General features: G+C 42.2%; 1 protein-coding gene across 15 annotated transcripts in view; it reads right to left on the reverse strand.

Annotated features, from left to right (window-relative positions):
* MPHOSPH9 (M-phase phosphoprotein 9) overlaps nucleotides 1-20516 on the reverse strand; it is a 72001-nt gene extending 51485 nt beyond the window's left edge. For 6 of the 15 annotated variants that reach the window (XR_004258228.1, XR_004258227.1, XR_004258224.1 and 3 more), the window contains exons 1-6: nucleotides 20361-20516; nucleotides 16910-17167; nucleotides 13330-13483; nucleotides 8303-8392; nucleotides 6940-7463; nucleotides 3925-4048 (exon numbers count right to left, since the gene is read on the reverse strand). Coding sequence is in view for 11 of the 15 variants with exons in the window: in XM_032243115.1 (XP_032099006.1) it covers nucleotides 3925-4048; nucleotides 6940-7463; nucleotides 8303-8392; nucleotides 13330-13483; nucleotides 16910-17010 (993 nt within the window). In the remaining 4 variants the exon portion in view is untranslated. Of the gene's footprint in view, nucleotides 1-2068; nucleotides 2448-3924; nucleotides 4049-6939; nucleotides 7464-8302; nucleotides 8393-13329; nucleotides 13484-16909; nucleotides 17168-20360 lie in introns of those variants that run through there. The other 9 variants (XM_032243155.1, XM_032243125.1, XM_032243147.1 and 6 more) reach the window with 9 other exon arrangements.
* Between the last annotated feature and the right edge of the window lie 32 nt (nucleotides 20517-20548).

A 20548-nucleotide genomic window follows, 5' to 3' on the forward strand; every position in this document is an offset into this window, starting at 1 on the left:
CAATGAAAAGCCCTTCTAAATATAAACCATCTTAGCCCAAGAAGCCAACCTAAGCTTAGCACAAGGACCTTAATGAGTTTTAGTAACTGTTTATTAGCCCATCTGAAAAGCCATCACAGAAGCCCCTTGGCCTGTGAAATGGGAGAGTCTGTCCAAGACAAAGGACAAAGAAAACCCTTTTGCTAAACAACATGCAATTTCAAAATTACTTCAAAGCTGCTATTTACACAAAATAAACTACCATTGTATAAAAATAAAATTGGATCGGCCGGGCGCGGTGGCTCAAGCCTGTAATCCCAGCACTTTGGGAGGCCGAGGCGGGTGGATCACGAGGTCAAGAGATCGAGACCATCCTGGTCAACATGGTGAAACCCCGTCTCTACTAAAAATACAAAAAATTAGCTGGGCATGGTGGCACGTGCCTGTAATCCCAGCTACTCAGGAGGCTGAGGCAGGAGAATTGCCTGAACCCAGGAGACGGAGGTTGCGGTGAGCCAAGATCGCACCATTGCACTCCAGCCTGGGTAACAAGAGCGAGACTCCGTCTCAAAAAAAAAAAAAAAAAAAAAAAAAAAAAAAAAAAAATTGGATCAAAAGATAATCCTGATAACAAGCATTCTCTGCTTTAGACTGAAACTGAAACCAGTAAGAGAAGAAAAAAGACTAAATAAAAAGGAAAGTTCTAACTTTTGTGAATCCAGAATCACGCAAGTAAGAAATGCATTTCAGGGGAGACACCACCAATGACCAACCACCATGAGCTCAAAATCATTTAGGGCTCAGAAATATCAAAGAAACTTGATTTTCCCTAGTGATTTAATACCAAATATTTCAATTACCCCAAAAAAGGAAAATTAAAACTTGTTCAGGGGATGATCAAAGAAAGACTCAGAGGGAATCACTGCCTCCTCAGAGCCTCCACTTTCTGCCCTATAATCACAAGATGGAGAAGACGCCACCAGAAAGGCATTTCTCAGGCAAGGCCAGACCATGGGCAGCTGGTCTGATTCTCCACTGAATAGAGAAGGAAAATTAGGTGTTGCCCTAATTGACCAGCGGCTCCTAGACTCTACTGCACATCAGCATCACCTGATTAAAAGTCTCAATACACAGGTCAGCACCTGGGCTTGGAAACCAGAAATAGTAGATTTTTAAATCTCCTCAGGTGAGTCTAATGTGCAGCAAAGGCAGCACCACGGGGCTACATGGCATATACTGAGCTACAATCACAAACGACAGCAAGAAAACCAGCGAACCCACTGAGTACATAACCACAGCCCAAAGTTTATTAGAAGTGGAAGTCTGCACAAAAAGTGCTGTAATCTTGGTAAAAACAGAAGAAAAGAAACTACTGTGTATGAAAACATTCTCTATGCCAATCTATCCCAATGAGAAAAAGCAATTTTTTCCCAGTCTCCAAATGGTTTTCTGCTGTCATACCAAGAAAGGATATACCATCTTTGCACAGAGAGTCAAAAGAATAGAACTATCAACACAGCACTAAACTAAAGGGCTTTTCTAAAACAGAACTACCAACACAGTACTAAATGACTTAATCTAAAGCAGAACTAACACAGTACTAAATGGATTTTCTAGAACAGACCTAACCGGTGGCTCACGCCTGTATTCCCAGCACTTTGGGAGGCTGAGGCGGGCGGATCACCTGAGGTCAGGAGTTAGAGACCAGCCTGGCCAACATGGTAAAACCCCGTCTCTACTAAAAATACAAAAAAATTAGTCAGGCGTGGTGGTGCATGCCTCTAATCCCAGCTACTCAGGAGGTTGAGGCAGGAGAATAGCTTGAACTTGGAAAATCACTTGAACCTGGGTGGCAAAGGTTGCAGTGAGCCGAGATTGAGCCACTGCACTCCAGCCTGGGTGACAGAGAAAAACTCTGTCTCAAAAAACAAAACAAAACAAACAAACAACTAACAACACTGTATTGAATGGCTTTTCTAGAGCTACCAATATAGTACTAAAGGGCTTTTCTAGAATAAAACTAGCAATGCAGTGCTAAAGGGCTTTCCTAGGCCACAGAAGCCTTTGTGGTTCATAGAACTTCATTTACCTTCACTTCCCTCCTCTTTAACACAAATCTGAAAAAGTGCAAAGAATGGTGATAACAGGAAGTGTAAATACCACAGATTGAAGAAAGAAAATTTGTTGTAAGAGTAGTAATGCCTTATGAAAGCTGAAGGACTATCTTCTTATGATCTCTTAAACAGATCTTTTTCATAGGATGACAGAAAGACTGTGTTCAGGATGATAAAACATGGCCAGTTTCTAAAGGTATTTGGTTTGTAGAGGGACCTGATTTTGCAATTTCAATGTATTATACTAAAACAATGCTATTCTGTAACAAATTTAGACCAATAAGGGCTACACAGGAACATTAAAAATTATCTGGCTGGGCAGAGTGGCTCCTGCTTGTAATCTCAGCATTTTGGGAGGCCAAGGCAAGAGCATCACTTGAAGCCAGGAGTTTGAGACCACCCTCAGCAACATAGTGAGACCCTGTCTCTACAAAAGTATATTTAAAAAATATTTTTTTGGCCAGGCACAGTGACTCATGCCTATAATGCAGGCACTTGGGGTGGGAGGCTGAAGTGGGGAGATCACTTGAGGTCAGGAGTTCAAGACTAGCCTAACCAACATGGCAAAATCCTATCTCCACTAAAAATACAAAAAGAAGCCTGGTATGGTGGCACGCACCTGTAGTTCCAACTACTTGGGAGGCTGAGGCAGGAGAATCGCTCCAGGAGACGGAGATTGCAATGAGCTGAGATCATGCCACTGCAATCCAGCCTGGGCAACAGAGCAAGACTCCATCTCAGAAAAACAAAATAGCCTGGCCAAGATGGTGAAACCCCATCTCTACTAAAACTTCGAAAATTAGCTGGTATGGCGGCAGGCGCCTATAATCCCAGCTACTCGAGAGGCTTAGACAGAAGAATCACTGGAACCCAGGTGGCAGAGATTACAGTGACCAGAGATCGCGCCATTGCACTCCAGCCTGGGCGACAGAGACTCTGTCTCAAAAATTAAAAAAAAAAAAAAAATTAGATCTTAATTATCTGAAACTCAAATGTAAATAATTTTTTAAAAACCTAATTCAATATCTATAATATTTTAATTAAAGTAGCTGCTAGGTTAGCAAAAGGGCCATACAGAATTTTAACATTTAATCTCTCATAATTTTGATTATAAATTCAGAACTATCCAAATTTCATAAAGGCATCTTAAAGTATTCAACTTTAAGATTACAGTATTACTTCTTATAACTTAATAGTAGTACAAATTATTTGAAAGTTTTAAACAATTAAATGGATTACTCTCTGGCTAAATGTAAACATTTGCAGCACAAAGAGAAATAGGACCTTTGGAAATGATTCATTTTAATAATATTTTATCCCTTATTAGCTTTGATTTCCAGTCTACTAAAGCAACATTTATAGCAATGATTTCTAATCCTCTGAAACACCAAAAGAAAGACGTATAAATGGGCCAGGAGCAGTAGCTCATGCCTGTAATCCCAGCACTTTGGGAGGCTGCAGTGGGTGGATCACCCGAGGTCACAAGTTCAAGACCAGCCTGGCCAACATGGTGAAACCCCATCTCTACTAAAAATACGAAAATTAGCTGGGCATGATGGCAGGTGCCTGTAATCCCAGCTACTCAGGAGAATGAGGCAGGGGAATCGCTTGAACCTGGGAGGCAGAGGCTGAAGTGAGCCAAGATCACACCATTACACTCCAGCCTGGGCCACAAGAACGAAACTCCATCTCAAAAAAGAAAAAAAAAGATGTATAAATGAACAAATTAACAATACAAAAGAAAGGGCACAAGAATTTTTTCATGAGTGTGTACTAAACCCACATAATCATCCAGTATTGGAGCCCGCAGGGAAAGTGACTTGTCACCTACTTTCTCAATTGGTGTCTTCTTGCTTTGCTCATTTCCTTGTTTAGATCTTGAACCTCCATCTTCTACATGTGCTCTCTTTGGTTGGTTCTGCTTCAGTTTTTGTGCCCATGATGTTACAGATTTACTATTTAAGAAGAAGAAAAACAAATTTTTTTTTTTTTTTTTGAGACGGAGTTTCGTTCTTGTAAGCCAGGCTGGAGTGCAATGGCGTGATCTCGGCTCACCGCAACCTCCGCCTCCTGGGTTCAGTCAATTCTCCTGCCTCAGCCTCCTGAGTAGCTGGGATTACAGGCACATGCCACCATGCCCAGCTAATGTTTTTTGTATTTTTAGTAGAGATGGGATTTCACCATGTTGACCAGGATGGTCTCGATCTCTTGACCTCGTGATCCACCCACCTCAGCCTCCCAAAGTGCTGGGATTACAGGCGTGAGCGACCGCACCCGGCCCTTTTTTTTTTTTTTTTTTTTTGAGACAGAGTCGCTGGAGTACAGTGGTGCAATCTCAGTTCACTGCAACCTCCATCTCCTAGGTTCAAGCAACTCTCGTGCTTCAGCCTCCTGAATAGCTGGGATTACAGACACACCACCACTGAGCTAAGCTTTGTATTTTTAGTAGAGATGGGGTTTTGCCATGTTGGCCAGGCTGGTCTCAAACTTTTGACCTCTGCCCACCTCAGCCTCCCAAAGTGCTGTGATTACAGGCATGAGCCATGACGCTGGGCTCCAACATTACTCTCTTTAGAGACTGGACTTCACACAAATACTGTACATCACATATAAAGCTAACCACCAGTAGATACTGTGTCAGTGGAAAATGCTTTCCAGTTTTTTTTTTTTTTGGAGATCCTCTTTGTCACTCGGGGTAGAATGCAATCACAGCTCACTGCAGCCTTGACCTTCCTCAGCTCAGGTGACCCTCACACCTCAGCCTCCTGAGTAGCTGGGACCACAGGCAGGAACCACCACACCCAGCTAATTTTTATATTTTTTTTTGTAGAGACAGGGTCTTGTCATGTTGCCCAGGCTGACCTCAAATTCCTGGGCTCAAGTGATCCACCTGCGTCAGCCTCCCAAAGTGCTGGGATTACAAGCGTTAGCCACTGTGCCCAGCCAGTTGTTTTTTCTAATAGTGGTAAGATAACGAATTTTTATTAATTCACCTATATTACTTTTTTCAATTTATTATCAAAGGCAAAGTAAACAAAAAGACTAACAGTGACTAGTATTACACAAAGTCTGTAGCCATATACTACAACAAAAACCACCACATTTGCCCTTCCAAGTGCTAAATATATCTCTACAGTGACAGCATATTTGTTGGCACAAATCAATCGTTATACTTGGACGTAGATAAGATTTGTGTTGCTTTAGGTGACACAATTCAGAGATACAAAACTAAAAAATTAGGAAATTTTTTAAGGATTATTTGTCTTACGAAAATTAAGCCACAGTTTATAAAAAGTCTCCTATGTCATGAAATGTCATTACATTTATAAAAATTCTTCTTACACATAAAAAACATTCAGGCCAGGCGAGGTGGCTCAGGTCTGTAATTCCAGCACTTCGGGAAGCTGAGGTGGGCAGATCACCTGAGGTCAGGAGTTCAAGACCAACCTGGCCAACATGGCGAAACCCCATCTCTACTAAAAACACAAAAATTAGCTAGGCATGGTGGTATGCACCTGCAGTCCCAGCTACTCAGGAGGCTGAGGTGGGAGAATCACTTGAACCCAGGAGGTGGAGGTTGCAATGAGCTAAGAACGTACAACTGCACTCCAGCCTGAATGACAGAGTGAGACTCCATCTCAAAACAAAAACAAACACATTTGGAAGAATACAGACTAAAGAAAACATAAAACTGGGGCCAGCCGGCATGGCTCACACCTGTAATCCCAGCACTTTGGGAGGCTGAACTGGGTAGATCACCTATGGTCAGGAGAGAGACCAGCCTGGCCAACATAGTGGAACTCTGTCTCCACTAAAAATACAAAAATTAGCCAGATGTGGTTGTACGCACCTGTAGTCCCAGCTACTCGGGAGACTTAAGGCTGGAGAATCACTTGAATCAGGGAGGCAGAGTTGCAGTGAGCTGAGATTGCACCACTGCACTCCAGCCCGGGAGACAAAGCAAGACTCTGACTCAAAAAACAAACAAAAAAAACATAAAATTGGGTAAGCCTGTACGTAATTTTCGGTTTCAGCTGGACATAGTAGCACAGTCCTAACTACTCGGGAGGATCACTTGAGCCCAGGAATTCTAGGCTGCAGTGAGCTATGATTGCACCACTGCACATCAGCTTGGGCAACAAAACAAGACCCCCTACCTTTAAAAAAAAAAACTGTTCAAATTACATGAACATGCGTGACAACCTTCCACTAATAATACAGTCCTGTCTGCTAAAAATATCTTTTCCATTTTCTGGCAAGGCTTCCCACCTTAAGAGTTTTGTAGTCTTGGCCGGGTGCAGTGGCTCATGCCTGTAATCCCAGCACTTTGGGAGGCTGAGGCGGGCAAATCACGAGATCAGGGGTTCGAGATCAGCCTGGCCAATACAGTAAAATCCCATCTCTACTCAAAATACAAAAAAAAATCAGCCAGGCATAGTGGCACGTGCCTGTAGTCCCAGCTACTTAGGAGGCTGAGCCAGGAGAATCGCTTGAGCCCAGGAGGCAGAGGTTGCTGTGAGCCAAGATCGTGCTATTGCACTCCAGCCTGGGTGACAGAGCAAGATGCTGTCTCAAAAAAAAAAGAAAGAAAAAGAGTTTAGTCTTTTTCAACATTACAGATGGGAAGAAAGTCAGTGTCATTAGAATATAGTGTGCCTTTAATTGCTTTAATTTCCCAGGGCTTAAAAAAGGAAGAAGAATATAGTGTGTTTATTTCAGTGTGCTATAGGCAAGAAACTGATAAATGTTCAAATACATCTCATTCTATTATAGTTCATTAAAAGGAACTTTATCCACTAGATTCTAAATGTATAAACTTCCTTCAAATGATGGAAATTCTACTTACCTATTTGTTTTCCCACTGTATACTTCAGAAACCTTATTTTCACCAAGAAAATTATGTTCAAATTCACCAGGAAAAAGGGAAACATCTTCCCTTAGAGATGCACAACACTCTTCAGGAGTCTGTATATAAAAACTCTCATTTTTCACATCATCTACAAGTGAATTGGCTGGCACCACAGGTGCTACATACTGTCCTTTGGGAACATCTACGTGCTCCATGAACTCCTTATGGTCTTGAGATTTGTATGGATTTAATTCTGAGATACAAAAGGTACCATACCCACTGCTCACTGAGCTACTATCCACATTGCAGTCTAGTTGTGATGTGGACATTTCTTGCTGCATTTCCAGTTCTTTGGATTCAGGATAACTGATAACAGATTCATTTTTCTCACTGCTTTCAGAAAAAAAACCCATTTGAGTTTCTGAAGATACTTGTTTGCTTGAAGAATTTCTATCACAGGAGGTCCAGGAAGCACTACTGGTCTGTAATTTGACTAAATTTTTTATCTCCTCCTGTATATGCTGGAAATAAAAAGTTATAGATTTGGGTAAGAAAGTATATTAAACATCTTATTTTTATGACTGTTACAAGAATATCATGTTTCAAAATATGATGAGATGTTATTCTAAAAGATAATATTATGCTTTATCTTTAGTTTATAAACAAAATAGAGGCCAGGTGTGGTGGCTCACACCTGTAATCCCAGCACTTTGGGAGGCCCAAGCAAGTGGATCACTTGAGGTCAGGAGTTCCAAGACCAGCTTGGCCAACATGGTGAAACCCTGTCTCTACTAAAAATTAGCTGGGCATGGTGGCATGTGCCTGTTATTCCAGCTACTCAGGAGGCTGAGGCAGTAGAATTGCTTGAACCCAGGAGGCAGAGGTTGTAGTGAGCTAAAATCGTGTCACTGCACGCCAGCCTGGTGACAGAGTGAGACCTTGTCTCAAAAAAAAAAATTTTTTTTTTTTAATATAATATATTTTCTTACAAATATAAAAAAGGAGGTTGGGCATGGTTGATCATGCCTGTAATCCCAGAACTTCTGGAAGCCAAGCCAGGCAGATCACAAGGTCAGGAGTTCAAGACCAGCCTGGCCAACAAGGCAAAACCCTGTTTTTACTAAAAATACAAAAATTAGCCAGGCATGTTGGTTGGTGCCTGTAATCCCAGCTACTCAGGAGGCTGAGGCAGGAGACTCACTTGAACCAGGGAGGCAGAGGTTGCAGTGAGCTGAGATTATACCACTGCACTCCAACCTGGGTGACAAGAGTGAGACTCCATTTAAAAAACAACAACAACAATAAAAATATAAATAAATAAACATATATATATATATAATCAATGTAAATGACAACTTACTTGAATTTGGTTGTGAAACTGCTCCTGCTGGGCAACTATCTGTTCTTGGCATTGTTTTTCCACCAAATTGAATAGCTGTAACCACCTGGTCTATTCAATTATAAAACGTTTGTTAAAAATAATTTCCTGACTTAATGTTTCACAGAACAATTCCTCCAGTATAAAAGAGTCCTTTTTAGGTCACGATCCATCCCAACTCCCAAGAGCCATCAGCACTCTCATAACTAGAGTATGCCAGTACATTACACCAAGGGAGCAAGGAGTTCTACAGAAGGCTACATTCAGCCTCAAGGCTAGAAGACTTTCAGCCGCAGACCATATGCAGCAATACACAACATCAGGAAGTGGTTATGAAAACTGCCTGTCCTGCGCAAAGCCTTTCAGCATCTTTCTACTCCTAATCTATCCTTAGAGGGCCCTGCACTGTCTGGCTCATACACACCTCCCCACTTCATCCCAGCCCTCTCTGTGCCTTGCCAGCCACGCACCTGTCTCATGGATATCCTCTGTTCTTGAGCATGCCAAAGCCATCTCCCACCTCACAGCTGAGCACCTGCTGTGCCCGCCACCTGGCGAGCTCTTGCACAGCTCTCACCATGACTGCTGTATTCCACCCTACAATTTCGGTCTAATTGTCATCTTCTCAAAACATCCTAACAGTTCCTTTCTTGTCATCCTATTTATTTCCTTCACAGCATTTGCCACATTAGAAAGTCTCCTATTTGTTCACTTTGTGAATTCTGTCTCCTATCCCTGCCCCACTCTAACTCAAAGCTCTCCACTGAAAACTTTTGGGGTCCTGGACAAATTAATTTATACCTCAGTTTCCAAATTTAAAAAATGGAAATAATAATACCTCATAGGTAGCTAAGAAGATTAAGTTTTATTTATTTATTTATTTATTTATTTATTTTTGAGACAGAGTCTCTCGCTCTGTCACCCAGGCTGGAGTGCAATGGCATGATCTCAGCTCACTGCAACCTCCGCCTCCCGATTTCAAGCAATTCTTGCACCTCAGCCTCCCAAGTAGCTGGGATTACAGGCGTGTGCCACCACATCTGGCTAATTTTTGTATTTTTTAGTAGAGACACAGTTTCACCATGTTGGCCAGGCTGGTCTTGAATTCCTGACCCTACCTGCCTTGGCCTCCCAAAGTGCTGGGATTACAGGCCTAAGTTTTAAATTTAAATATGATTGAGTGATCTCCATGGGGAAGGAACTGCATATTGGAAATCTGTGAGATCACAGTCATGACAAAGCTGGGGGGACATCATTGGCACTTAGTGGGCAGGGTCGAAGCATGCAGATCATAGAGCAGTCCCCCACGATGAAGAATTGTCCTGTATCCATTTTACATTACAAAACAATAAATATAAGGCCGGCCGCGGTGGCTCAAGCCTGTAATCCCAGCACTTTGGGAGGCCGAGGCGGGTGGATCACGAGGTCAAGAGATCGAGACCATCCTGGTCAACATGGTGAAACCCCGTCTCTACTAAAAATACAAAACATTAGCTGGGCATGGTGGTGCGTGCCTGTAATCCCAGCTACTCAGGAGGCTGAGGCAGGAGAATTGCCTGAACCCAGGAGGCGGAGGTTGCGGTGAGCCGAGATCGCGCCATTGCACTCCAGCCTGCGCAACATGAGTGAAACTCCGTCTCAAAAAAAAAAAACAATAAATATTTTGCTTCAAAATCTCATGAGAAGTTGGTCACCCTTTCAGAAAAGCATGTCACCAATGGAGGTGCTGTCCACAATATATGAATCATCAACATACCATAGCTGTATCGATCTGTGTTTAGCTGCTGAATTCACAGTAAGTCTACATACAGGTAAACACGACTACTTCATTATGTCTTCTAATGAACATGTACCTGACATGTATATATCCAAGTACATATTCTCTTACTATAAACAACTTTTATTTCTCCTTTATGTCACATTTAGGATAGTATACTGATTTTTTAAAGTGGTTACAGGTAGGTTATATTACCTATGAATTTCATTTCAGGATAATGTAAATTGATGTTATTTTGAAAACTGTTATAAAAAGAGAGCTCAGAGACTGGGCACAGTGGCTCATGCCTTTAATTCCAGCACTTTGGGAGGCCAAGGTGGATGGATCATTTGAGTTCCTGAGTTAAAAAACTAGCCTAGGCAACGTAGCGAAACCTTGTCTCAACAAAAAATACAAAAATTAGCTGGGCATGGTGGTGTGTACCTGTAGCCTCAGCTATTTGGGATGGTGAGGCGGGAGAATGGCTTGAGCCCAAGAGGTTGAGGGTGCAGTGAGCAGAGGTTGTGCCACTGCACTTCGGCCTGGATGACAGAGTGAGACCCCAGTTCAAAAAAAAAAAAAGAGAGAGAGAAAGAAAGAAAGAAAAGGAAGAAAGAAAGAGAGAAAAGGGAGGGGAGGGGCCAGTTCAAATGTTAAAAGATGGCAATGGCTGCTTCATATTCCAACACAAAAATCTGTATCTTATCCTGGAGCAGGTTGGATTAGAAAAAAAAAAAAAAAAATCTGTATCTTAAATTCACAAATATATTCTGATTCTGACTTAAGACGATGATGTCAAAAAAAAATTTCAAATTATTGAAAGTAACAATTTGGCTGGGCACGGTGGCTCATGCCTGTAATCCCACCACTTTGGGAGGCCAAGGTTCGTGGATCACGAGGTCAAGAGATTGAGAACATGGTGAAACTCCATCTCTACTAAAAAATACAAAAATTAGCTGGGCGTGGTCCCAGCTACTCGGGAGGCTGAGGCAGGAGAATTGTTTGAACCCAGGAGGCGGAGGTTGCAGTGAGCTGAAATCACGCCACTGCACTCCAGCCTGGCGCCTGGCGACAAAGCAAGACTCTTCTCTCAAAAAAAAAAAAAAAAAAGAAAGTAACAATTTCTAGTTAAACACAAATTTTCTGGAAGTTAAACTACATTGTGGCAATGCCTCGTTTGTCCCAAAGCATGTTAATTAAGGTATCAAAAGCTAATGAAGGCCATTCATGGTAGCCCATGCCTGTAATACCAGCACTTTGGGAGGCCGAGGCAGGCAGATCACCTGAGGCCAAGAGTTAGAGACCAGCCTGGACAACATGGTGAAACCCCATCTCTTTTGTAATTTTGTAAAAATACAAAAATTAACTGAGCATGGTGGCACACACCTGTGATCTCAGCTACTCGGGAAACTTGAGCCAGGAAAATCACATGAACCCAGGATGTAGAGGTTGCAGGGAGCTGAGATCATACCACTGCACTCCAGCCTGGGCAACAGAGCAAGACTCTGTCTCAAAAACGAACAAACAAACAAAAAGCTAATCAGTAGATAAATTAGGGGAAACATTTTATACACTTAATACAACATTCCATTTTTAATTGCATTTGCATGGGCATTTTTAAAGGTCTTTAACATTTGTACATACTGATTGTTACATCTAAACAAAAAAGTATAAACTGAAAACTCAATTTTTTAAACATTTGGTAATACTTTTTTATAATTTCAATAATTATGGATAATGAATATAAATAATTACACTTAGCAGTTGCTACTGAATTTTTAAATCAGGTAATCTTTCATTTTGCTTACTCTACATTCTTAAAAATAACACAAATTATGCTTCTAAAAGTCTAATGTTTAAAACAAGATCTAATGCTTTCTAAGAATTAATAATGACTTTTATATTTCTTTTTTTTTTTTTTTGAGACAGAGTCTTGTTCTCTCGCCAGGCTAGGGTGGTACGATGTCGGCTCACTGCAACCTCCGCCTCCTGGGTTCAAGCAATTCTCCTGCCTCAGCCTCCCAAGTATCTGGGACTACAGTTGTGCGCCACCATGCCCAGCTAATTTTTGTATTTTTAGTAGAGACGGGTTTTTACCATGTTGGCTAGGATGGTCTCAATCTCTTGACCTCGTGATCCACACGCCTCGGCCTCCCAAAGTGCTGGGATTACAGGTGTGAGCCACCGTACCCAGCCTGGTTTATACATTTCTATAAAAAAAACTATCAAATCGAGCCTTAGGAAAGTCTACCTTGAGCATTATTCTACAAAATAAAATTTATATATAAGTATTCTCTTTTAAAAAAAAAAACAAAAAAAAAAACAGAGTGGATCTTGCTATGTTGCCCAAGCAGGTCACAAATTCCTGGGCTCAAGCTATTCTCCACCTCTGCCTCCCTAAGTGCTGGGATTACAGCTTCTCTTTTTTTATATATATAGAGAGGCAGGGTCTCACTCTGTCACCTAAGCTGGAGTGCAGTGCTCTGATCTCACTGCAACCCCGGCCTCCTGAGTTCAAGTAATCCTCCCACATTAGCCTCCCAAACAGCTAGGACTATAGACAACATGCCACCATGCCACCATGCCCGGCTAATTTATTTATGTATTTATTTTTGTAGAGACAGGGTCTCCCTATGTTGCCCAGGCTGGTCTCAAACTCCTGGCTGCAACCAATCCTCCCACGTGGGCACCTAAAGTGCTAGGATTATAGGTGTGAGCCATTGTGCTCAGCCATGTAAGTATTCTTTTAACTTAAATTTTTATATCCCAATTTACCCTGTGGACCAAAGAAATAACCATTGATCTGAAAACAATAAAAGGCAAGGTATCACAGCTGAATATAATAAGGTACTAAATAGAAGCTTAAGTTTATAATTAGAACACTGAAAATATTTCAAAGTGGATTTAGGTTTTTCGAAATGATGACAATTCCATTAAGATACTGACAACATTACAATTAGTAACAATTTTAGTAATTCTGGGATTCTTGGCCTCTGAACAAAGACAATGTTTTAGTTCATATTTAATATACAAATTAGTTATGTCTAATCAGTACTATATTGTTAAAAAATACTTTTGATCACCTTTTTCCCATTCATTCAATATAATTCCCAAATTAATATACTTTACCACTTTAGCATTAACTTAAAGTGTATGCTCTTCAGGACATAAATTTCTAAGAATTTAGAGTTTAGTAGAGGTATGTTTTAATATAACTATCTTAAAATTCCAAAAATAAAACAAAATTAGATACCTCACAGTTTTTCCAAAGTTCCGAATCAGTCTTTCCACTGTTTTGTAGCTCCTGCATTAAAGAAGTTAGGACTTCAACTGTACCTTGAATTACAGATGGTCTGGTCTTCCCTGAGAAAGAGGATACCCCTTTTGTACTAAGTTGGGGACTACTTCTGTTGAAACATAAATAATTCAAATGGTTTTCTTTATTCTATCAAACTGTTGAATAATTCAGCAGTTCAAGATTTAGCAGAGCAGTACAAAACCACTGATATTTTATCCTTCTAATGGCACCTCATTTGTTGAAAATCTGATCACAAGTTGGTCCACAAAAGGAAAAAGGCAGTAAAAAGACTGCACTGTATTCTTTTTAAGAACACAACAGAAAGACCTTCTCCAGAAGTGAGGGAACACTCCAAAGGATCGGCAGAAAATAAAAAAAGTCTGTGCTAAACAATAATATTAATTTCCAGCTTCTCTGATCTCAGCTGTTCCAGAGGATTATTTCCCCCTCCTTAAGAACAGCCCTTCATTGTGCAGCAGGGATTCTTTCTCCACTGCCCCAAATGACAGTCAAATCTTGTTCATTGGATGTCCTTAATTTGGTGTGATAAGCTGATGCTTATCTCTGCACTATCTCTGAATAAAAGTTGTGCCAAGCAAATTAGCAGCAGATATTCAGGACTTAGCCTCCTCAGTATGTAAAAGAGCACTGATTCTTTCCAGGAGTACTGCTTTTCCAAACTTCAGGTAAATTATTTCGGATATGTTTTATAAACGCACAGTGTATTTCAGGACATTAAAATGTACTTAAAATCTAGTCACCAAAAGATCATTTTCATTTATTTCCTGCTTGATATCCTGCTTTCTTTCACAAAGAATTTTTATTTAATAAATGAAAATAACAGTAAAATAATAGTTAGGACCAGCGAAAATATTAATAAAAATTCAAAGGAAAGAACATATTTTGTCAGTAAAGGACTTTACATAGCTGTAATAATCGCCTTTAAATGTGGCCAGTTTAACTGCCAGCCACAATGAAAAGGGAGACAAGTTTAATTGCCTAATTTTCACTAGCAAGGCACAGCTGGGTTTCTCCAGCCAACTCAAACACTGTATTCTAACGGGAATATCTTCTAGAACTGTACATTAAAGGGACCACTGGTGGGCACAGTACCTCACGCCTGTAATCCCAACACTTTGGGAGGCCAAGGTGGGCAGATCACGAGGTCAGGAGTTCAACACCAACTTGACCAACATGGTGAAACCCCGTCTCTACTAAAAATACAAAAAATTAGCTGGGCATGGTGGCGCACGCCTGTAGTCCCAGCTACTCGGGAGGCTGAGGCAGGAGAATTGCTCGAACCCAGGAGACGGAAGTTGCGGTGAGCCGAGATCGCGCCATTGCACTCCAGCCTGGGTAACAAGAACGAAACTCCGTCTCAAAAAAATAATAAAATAAAATAAAATGCATCTTTAAAAAATAAATAAAATGCGTAAAATACACTTTGTTGACATCTATTTAGTCCACTATTTTGTCTACTTAGAGTCTGTTTCTGTCTTAACTTCCTAATACTCAACTTTATTTATTTATTTATTTTAAAGAGACAAGGTCTCGCTATGTTGCCCAGGCTGGAGTGCAGTGGCTATTCACAGGCACGATCCCACTACTGATTAGCACGGGAGTTTTGACCTGCTCCATTTTGGACCTGGGCCAGTTCAGCCCTCCTTAGGCAACCTGGTGGTCCCCTGCTCCCGGGAGGTCACCATATCGATGCTGAACTTAGTGTGGACACCCGACCGGCATAGCGCACTACAGCCCAGAACGCTTGGACTCAAGCAATCCTCTAGCCTCAGCCTCCCGAGTAGCTGGGACTACAGGCACACAACACCGCGCCCAGCAATACTCAACTTTAATTGCTACTTTCCATCCACATTGGTAAAGTATTTTTGTAACATAAAACATCCTTTGTTCCATTAATTTAAAAATGTAGAAATAATATTTAGGCAACTAAATGTTAAAGATATGCTTGTAATTTACTAAAAATAAACACAAAAAAAGTATAAAGGAAACTACAACAAGTTCTTTTTCAGAATGCATTCCATGCAAAAGTACGTATCTCTGGGAGAAATGAAAAACACGAAAAGACTATATCTATTCCTGACTTAAACAACTGTCCCTAAACATTCTTTTTTTTTTTTGAGACAGAGTCTCATTCTGTCGCCCTGGCTGGAGTGCAGTGGCGCAATCTTGGCTCATTACAACCTCTGCCTCCCAGGTTCCAGAGAATCTCCTGCCTCAGCCTCCTGAGTAGCAGGGATGACAGGCACACACCACCACACCCAGCTAATTTATATATATATATATATATATATATATTTTTTTTTTTTTTTTTTTTTTTTTTTGAGACGGAGTTTCACTCTTGTTACCCAGGCTGGAGTGCAATGGCGCGATCTCGGCTCACCGCAACCTCCGCCTCCTGGGTTCAGGCAATTCTCCTGCCTCAGCCTCCTGAGTAGCTGGGATTACAGGCACGCGCCACCATGCCCAGCTAATGTTTTGTATTTTTAGTAGAGACGGGGTTTCACCGTGTTGACCAGGATGGTTTCGATCTCTTGACCTCGTGATCCACCCGCCTCGGCCTCCCAAAGTGCTGGGATTACAGGCTTGAGCCACCGCGCCCGGCCCTAATTTTTACATTTTTAGTAGAGATGAGGTTTCACCATGTTAGCCAAGCTGGTCTCCAATTTCTGGCCTCAGGCGATCCACCTGCGTCGGCCTCCCAAAGTGCTGAGATTACAGGCATGAGCCACCACCTGGCCTCCCTGAACATTCTTAATCATAGGTTAAAAAATAATAATGGCCGGGCGCAGTGCCTTACACCTTAATCCTACCACTCTGAAAGGCCAAGGCAGGCAGATCACAAGGTCAAGAGATCAAGACCATCCTAGCCAACACTGTAAAACCCCATCTCAAGCCGGGCGTGGTGGCTCATGCTTGTAATCCCAGCACTTTGGGAGGCTGAGGCGGGTGGATCATGAGGTCAAGAGATCGAGACCATCCTGGTCAACATGGTGAAACCCTGTCTCTACTAAAAATACAAAACATTAGCTGGGCATGGTGGTGCGTGCCTGTAATCCCAGCTACTCAGGAGGCTGAGGCAGGAGAATTGCTTGAACCCAGGAGACGGAGGTTGCGGTGAGCCAAGATCGCGCCATTGCACTCCAGCCTGGGTAACAAGAGCGAAACTCCGTCTCAAAAAAAAAAAAAACCCATCTCTACTAAAAATACAAAAATTAGCTGGGTGTGGTAGCATGCACCTGTAGTCCCAGCTACTAGAGAGACAGGCAGGAGAATCGTTTGAACCCCGGAGGTGGAGATTGCAGTGAACCAAGATGGCGCCACTACACTCTAGCCTGGCAACCAAGCAAGACTCTGTCTCAAAAATAATAATAATTCAAATCAGTAACTATGACACTATTTTTTCAAAAATAATAATAATTCAAATCAGTAACTAAGACACTATTTGGATAAGCTGGTAAACCTACGCAAATAAAGTTATTCTGATTTGTTACATTTTTTAAAATCTCATTCTTACCTATCAGTATTTAAGTTCAGTCCAAGTAAATGAGGAGAATTTTTATCAGATTCTATAGATGAAGTTTTGTGTCTGGTTTTCACCAAATCAAATTCTTCCATAGTGTACAGAAATTGTTATGCTCTCTTATTTGAAAATAGAGGTTCCTGGACTGTTTGAGGAAACTGAATCCGTGTCATCTTCAGAGGCTTCATCGTCTACTGGCATTTTCAGTGGCTAACATTCAGAACTGTGAAAATCCTAAACTTCCAAGGGAGTCTGAAAATGAATGGGGAAAAAAGTACTACTATGAAAAGCCACTAATCCTAACAATTGTTTTTTCATAACTTTGGAAACCTTGACTTCTTTCACACAGACTTCCATTAAGGATAGCAACAGTATTCAGAATAATTGAAATGTAGAAACTACCCAAATGTCCATCAATGGATAAATGGATAAATGAAGCATATCTGTAGAATAAGATTCAGTCATAAAAAGGAATGACTCACTGACACATGCTACAACATAGATGAACACTGAAGATACTATGCGAAGTGAAAGAAACCGGTCACAAAAGACCAAGGACTGTATGATTTCATCGATATGAACTATCTTGAATAGGCAAATTCATAGACAAATGGCTGCCAGGAGCTGGGGTAAGGACAAAATGGGAGTGACTACAATTGGTATGGAGTTTCTTTTTGGGGTGATAAAAAGTTCTGGAATTAGATATTGGTGATAGCTGCAAAACCTTGTGAACAAAAACCCACTGAACTGTACACTTTTAAAAGGCTGAATTTGGCCAGGTTCAGTGGCTCACGCCTGTAATCCCAGCACTTTGGGAGGCCGAGGGGGCGCGGATCATCTGAGGTCGGAAGTTTAGGACCAGCCCGACCAACATGGAGAAACCCTGTCTCTACTAAAAATACAAAATTAGCCAGGCACGGTGGCACATGCCTGTAATCCCAGCTACTTGGGAGGGTGAGGCAGAAGAATCGCCAGAACCCAGGAGGCAGAGGTTGCAGTGAGCTGAGACTGTGTCATTGTACTCCAGCCTGGGCAACAAGATGAAACTCTGTTTCAAAAAAAAAAAAAAGCTGAATTTTATGGTATGTGAATTATGTATCTCAATTAAAAATCTACATTAAGGATGATTTGCAAAACTAGCATCACCTTTTTCAGGTAATATTTCAGAATTTTGTATGTTTAATAATCAAGGTTCTTTTTTATTTTTCCTTTTTCTTTTCTTAGAGACACCATCTCGTTATGTTGCCCAGGCTGGTCTACAACTCCTGGCCTCAAGTGCTCAGCCTTCCGAGCAGCTGGGATTACAGTGCAAACCATTTTGCCAGGCTTTACAATGAAGGTTCTAGATACAATTCTATTATGCAACAAATGGAATACTTGCATGCCTTGTTCATTTGTTTAATAAATTCTACCAAGTATATGTGTTTGTTGACTTACACAGAGACTAAAAGGACTGAACTACTTAATATTTAATTTGTATTCAAAAGAGCCAATTAAACGATTGACAACCATAGCCTCCGCCATTGTCTGAAAGTACATTTTGAACTATATGATCTTTTGTTTCTGTGCAGGTATTCTTAGAAAATAAACCAGCTGGGGACAGTGGAGCCCGCCTGCAGCTACTGGAAGCATGTCCCAGCTACTCTGGAGGCTGAGGTGGGAGGATCACCTGAGCCCAGTTCAAGGCTGCAGCGAGCTATGATCCTGCCACGGCACTCCAGCTTGGGCAACAGAGCAAGACCCCATCTCTTAAAAAAAAAAAAAAAAAAAGCCCCAGGAAATAAATTATTTGCCAGGCCAACTAAAACTTCACTGAAGCTGAACATATACCATGTTAAATTGGCAGTAACAAGCCAAACAAGATGCCTGCTTCCCGGGGAGTTCATGCATTTAAAAAAAGAGCAAGGAGCCAGGCGCAGTGGCTCACGCCCATAATCCCAGCACTTTGGGAGGCTGAGATGGGTAGATCACCTGAGGTCAGGAGTTCGAGACCAGCCTGACCAACCGAGAAACCCAACCTCTACTAAAAATACAAAACTATCAGGGCATGGTAGCACATGCCTGTAATCCCAGCTACTTCAGAGGCTGAGGTAGGAGAATCGCTTCAACCCGGGAGGCAGAGGTTGTGGTGGGCTGAGATCGCACCACTGCATTCCAGCCTGGGCAACAAGAGGGAAACTCTGTCTCAAAAAAGAAAAAAAATCGAGGGAACAAGAGAAAAAGGAGAAAAAAAAGAAAAGACAACTTCAGCTGCTTACAAACTAAAAAGCTTAGAGCAACAGGACTATTGTCTAGTATTCTGCTTCCGCTAGATTCCTACTTTCTAGGGCCTGCGTTTATAAAGCACCACACTAAAATAGGGACCATTTCCTTCAGGGACAGGAGTGAAAGCAAAGGGTAACCGGACCTAACTAAATGAACTTTTCCCCAGTGGCTCAGCCCATCACCCATGACAAACGGGGCACTGAAATAGTCAAGGACTGCCTTCCAAATGGCAACAGAAATACCGGGATTCCAATCACCACGCTCTACCAGGAAACCACACAGCTTTCCAGGGAGATGGACCTGCAACCCCATCTATTATTTCCCCTGCTGAGGTAATCCGGATCCGGATGCAGATCCAGATGGAAAACCACTAGAAATTCAAGGAGGCTTCTCCATTGGGGTGGAGGTGCTAGGGGAGGGCAGGGAATTAAGAGGAAAAAAAAATCCTTAAACACCCACATATACAATGCAAAAAAAAATTTTTTTTAACTTGATACAGAATGAATATAAGAAGAGAGACATTTTTATATTTCCCAGCAACAAAATATGACGCTTTTGGTGTCCCCAGCCCCTAGCAAAAAAAATAAATTAAAAAAAAAATAAAAATAAAGGAGCTGGAGAAAAGGAACGATTGGTGGTTATGAAATATGAAAGTTAACTGGGCGCTCTGCCTCGCCAGGAGGAGAGATTTCAGATGGGGATGAGGACAGATCCTGGACATTCTGGCGTTCACAGCCAGCCCGCAAGGGCTGGGGGCGGCTATCGGGTCAAAGTGAGAAGGAGAGGGAGAATCCATGCAGTCGCCTAAGCTACGGAAAGCAGGGAACACGGGGAAAAGCCACCGCTCATGCAACTACAACAGCGATTCCAAGAGGAAGCCGGGACATCTCGTCAAAAAATAGGGGGAAAAGAAAAATCCTACCGACCCCCCCCCGCCCCTCGGAAAGGGCGCTCTGCGATTGGGTCGCACGAGTGTCACTCAAGGGCGCAGAGTCTAGAAAAGGCGCACCGCAGAAGACCAGAGCTCCCAGAAGACCAGAGCTCCCACACGCTGCAGGGTTCCGTCGTCTACCCACACCCCAGCCCATCACCACACTCGGGACCGCTAACACGGTGTCTCCTAAGTCTCATCCCCTGTCCCCCGCGGCCTACAGCTCCCTGCAGGCCGGCGGCCTCTTACCTGGCAGCCGCTCCCGCTGCAAATGTCAGATTCAGGCCAGCGGCCTCTCGCGACCGTTAAACTCGAAGGAGCGTGCGCGCGTCCGGCGTCTCCCCACTGATTGGCTGCCCGGAAGTGGGGGAGACGACCCAGCTTGGCGCGCGCGCCCACCTCGTCCTTCCTTCTAGCGCAGCTCCAGCCAAAGAGAG

This window comes from Sapajus apella, unplaced genomic scaffold, assembly GCF_009761245.1.
Source record: "Sapajus apella isolate SASKATOON/1434 unplaced genomic scaffold, GSC_monkey_1.0 scaffold2, whole genome shotgun sequence".
Classification (NCBI taxonomy): domain Eukaryota; kingdom Metazoa; phylum Chordata; class Mammalia; order Primates; family Cebidae; genus Sapajus; species Sapajus apella.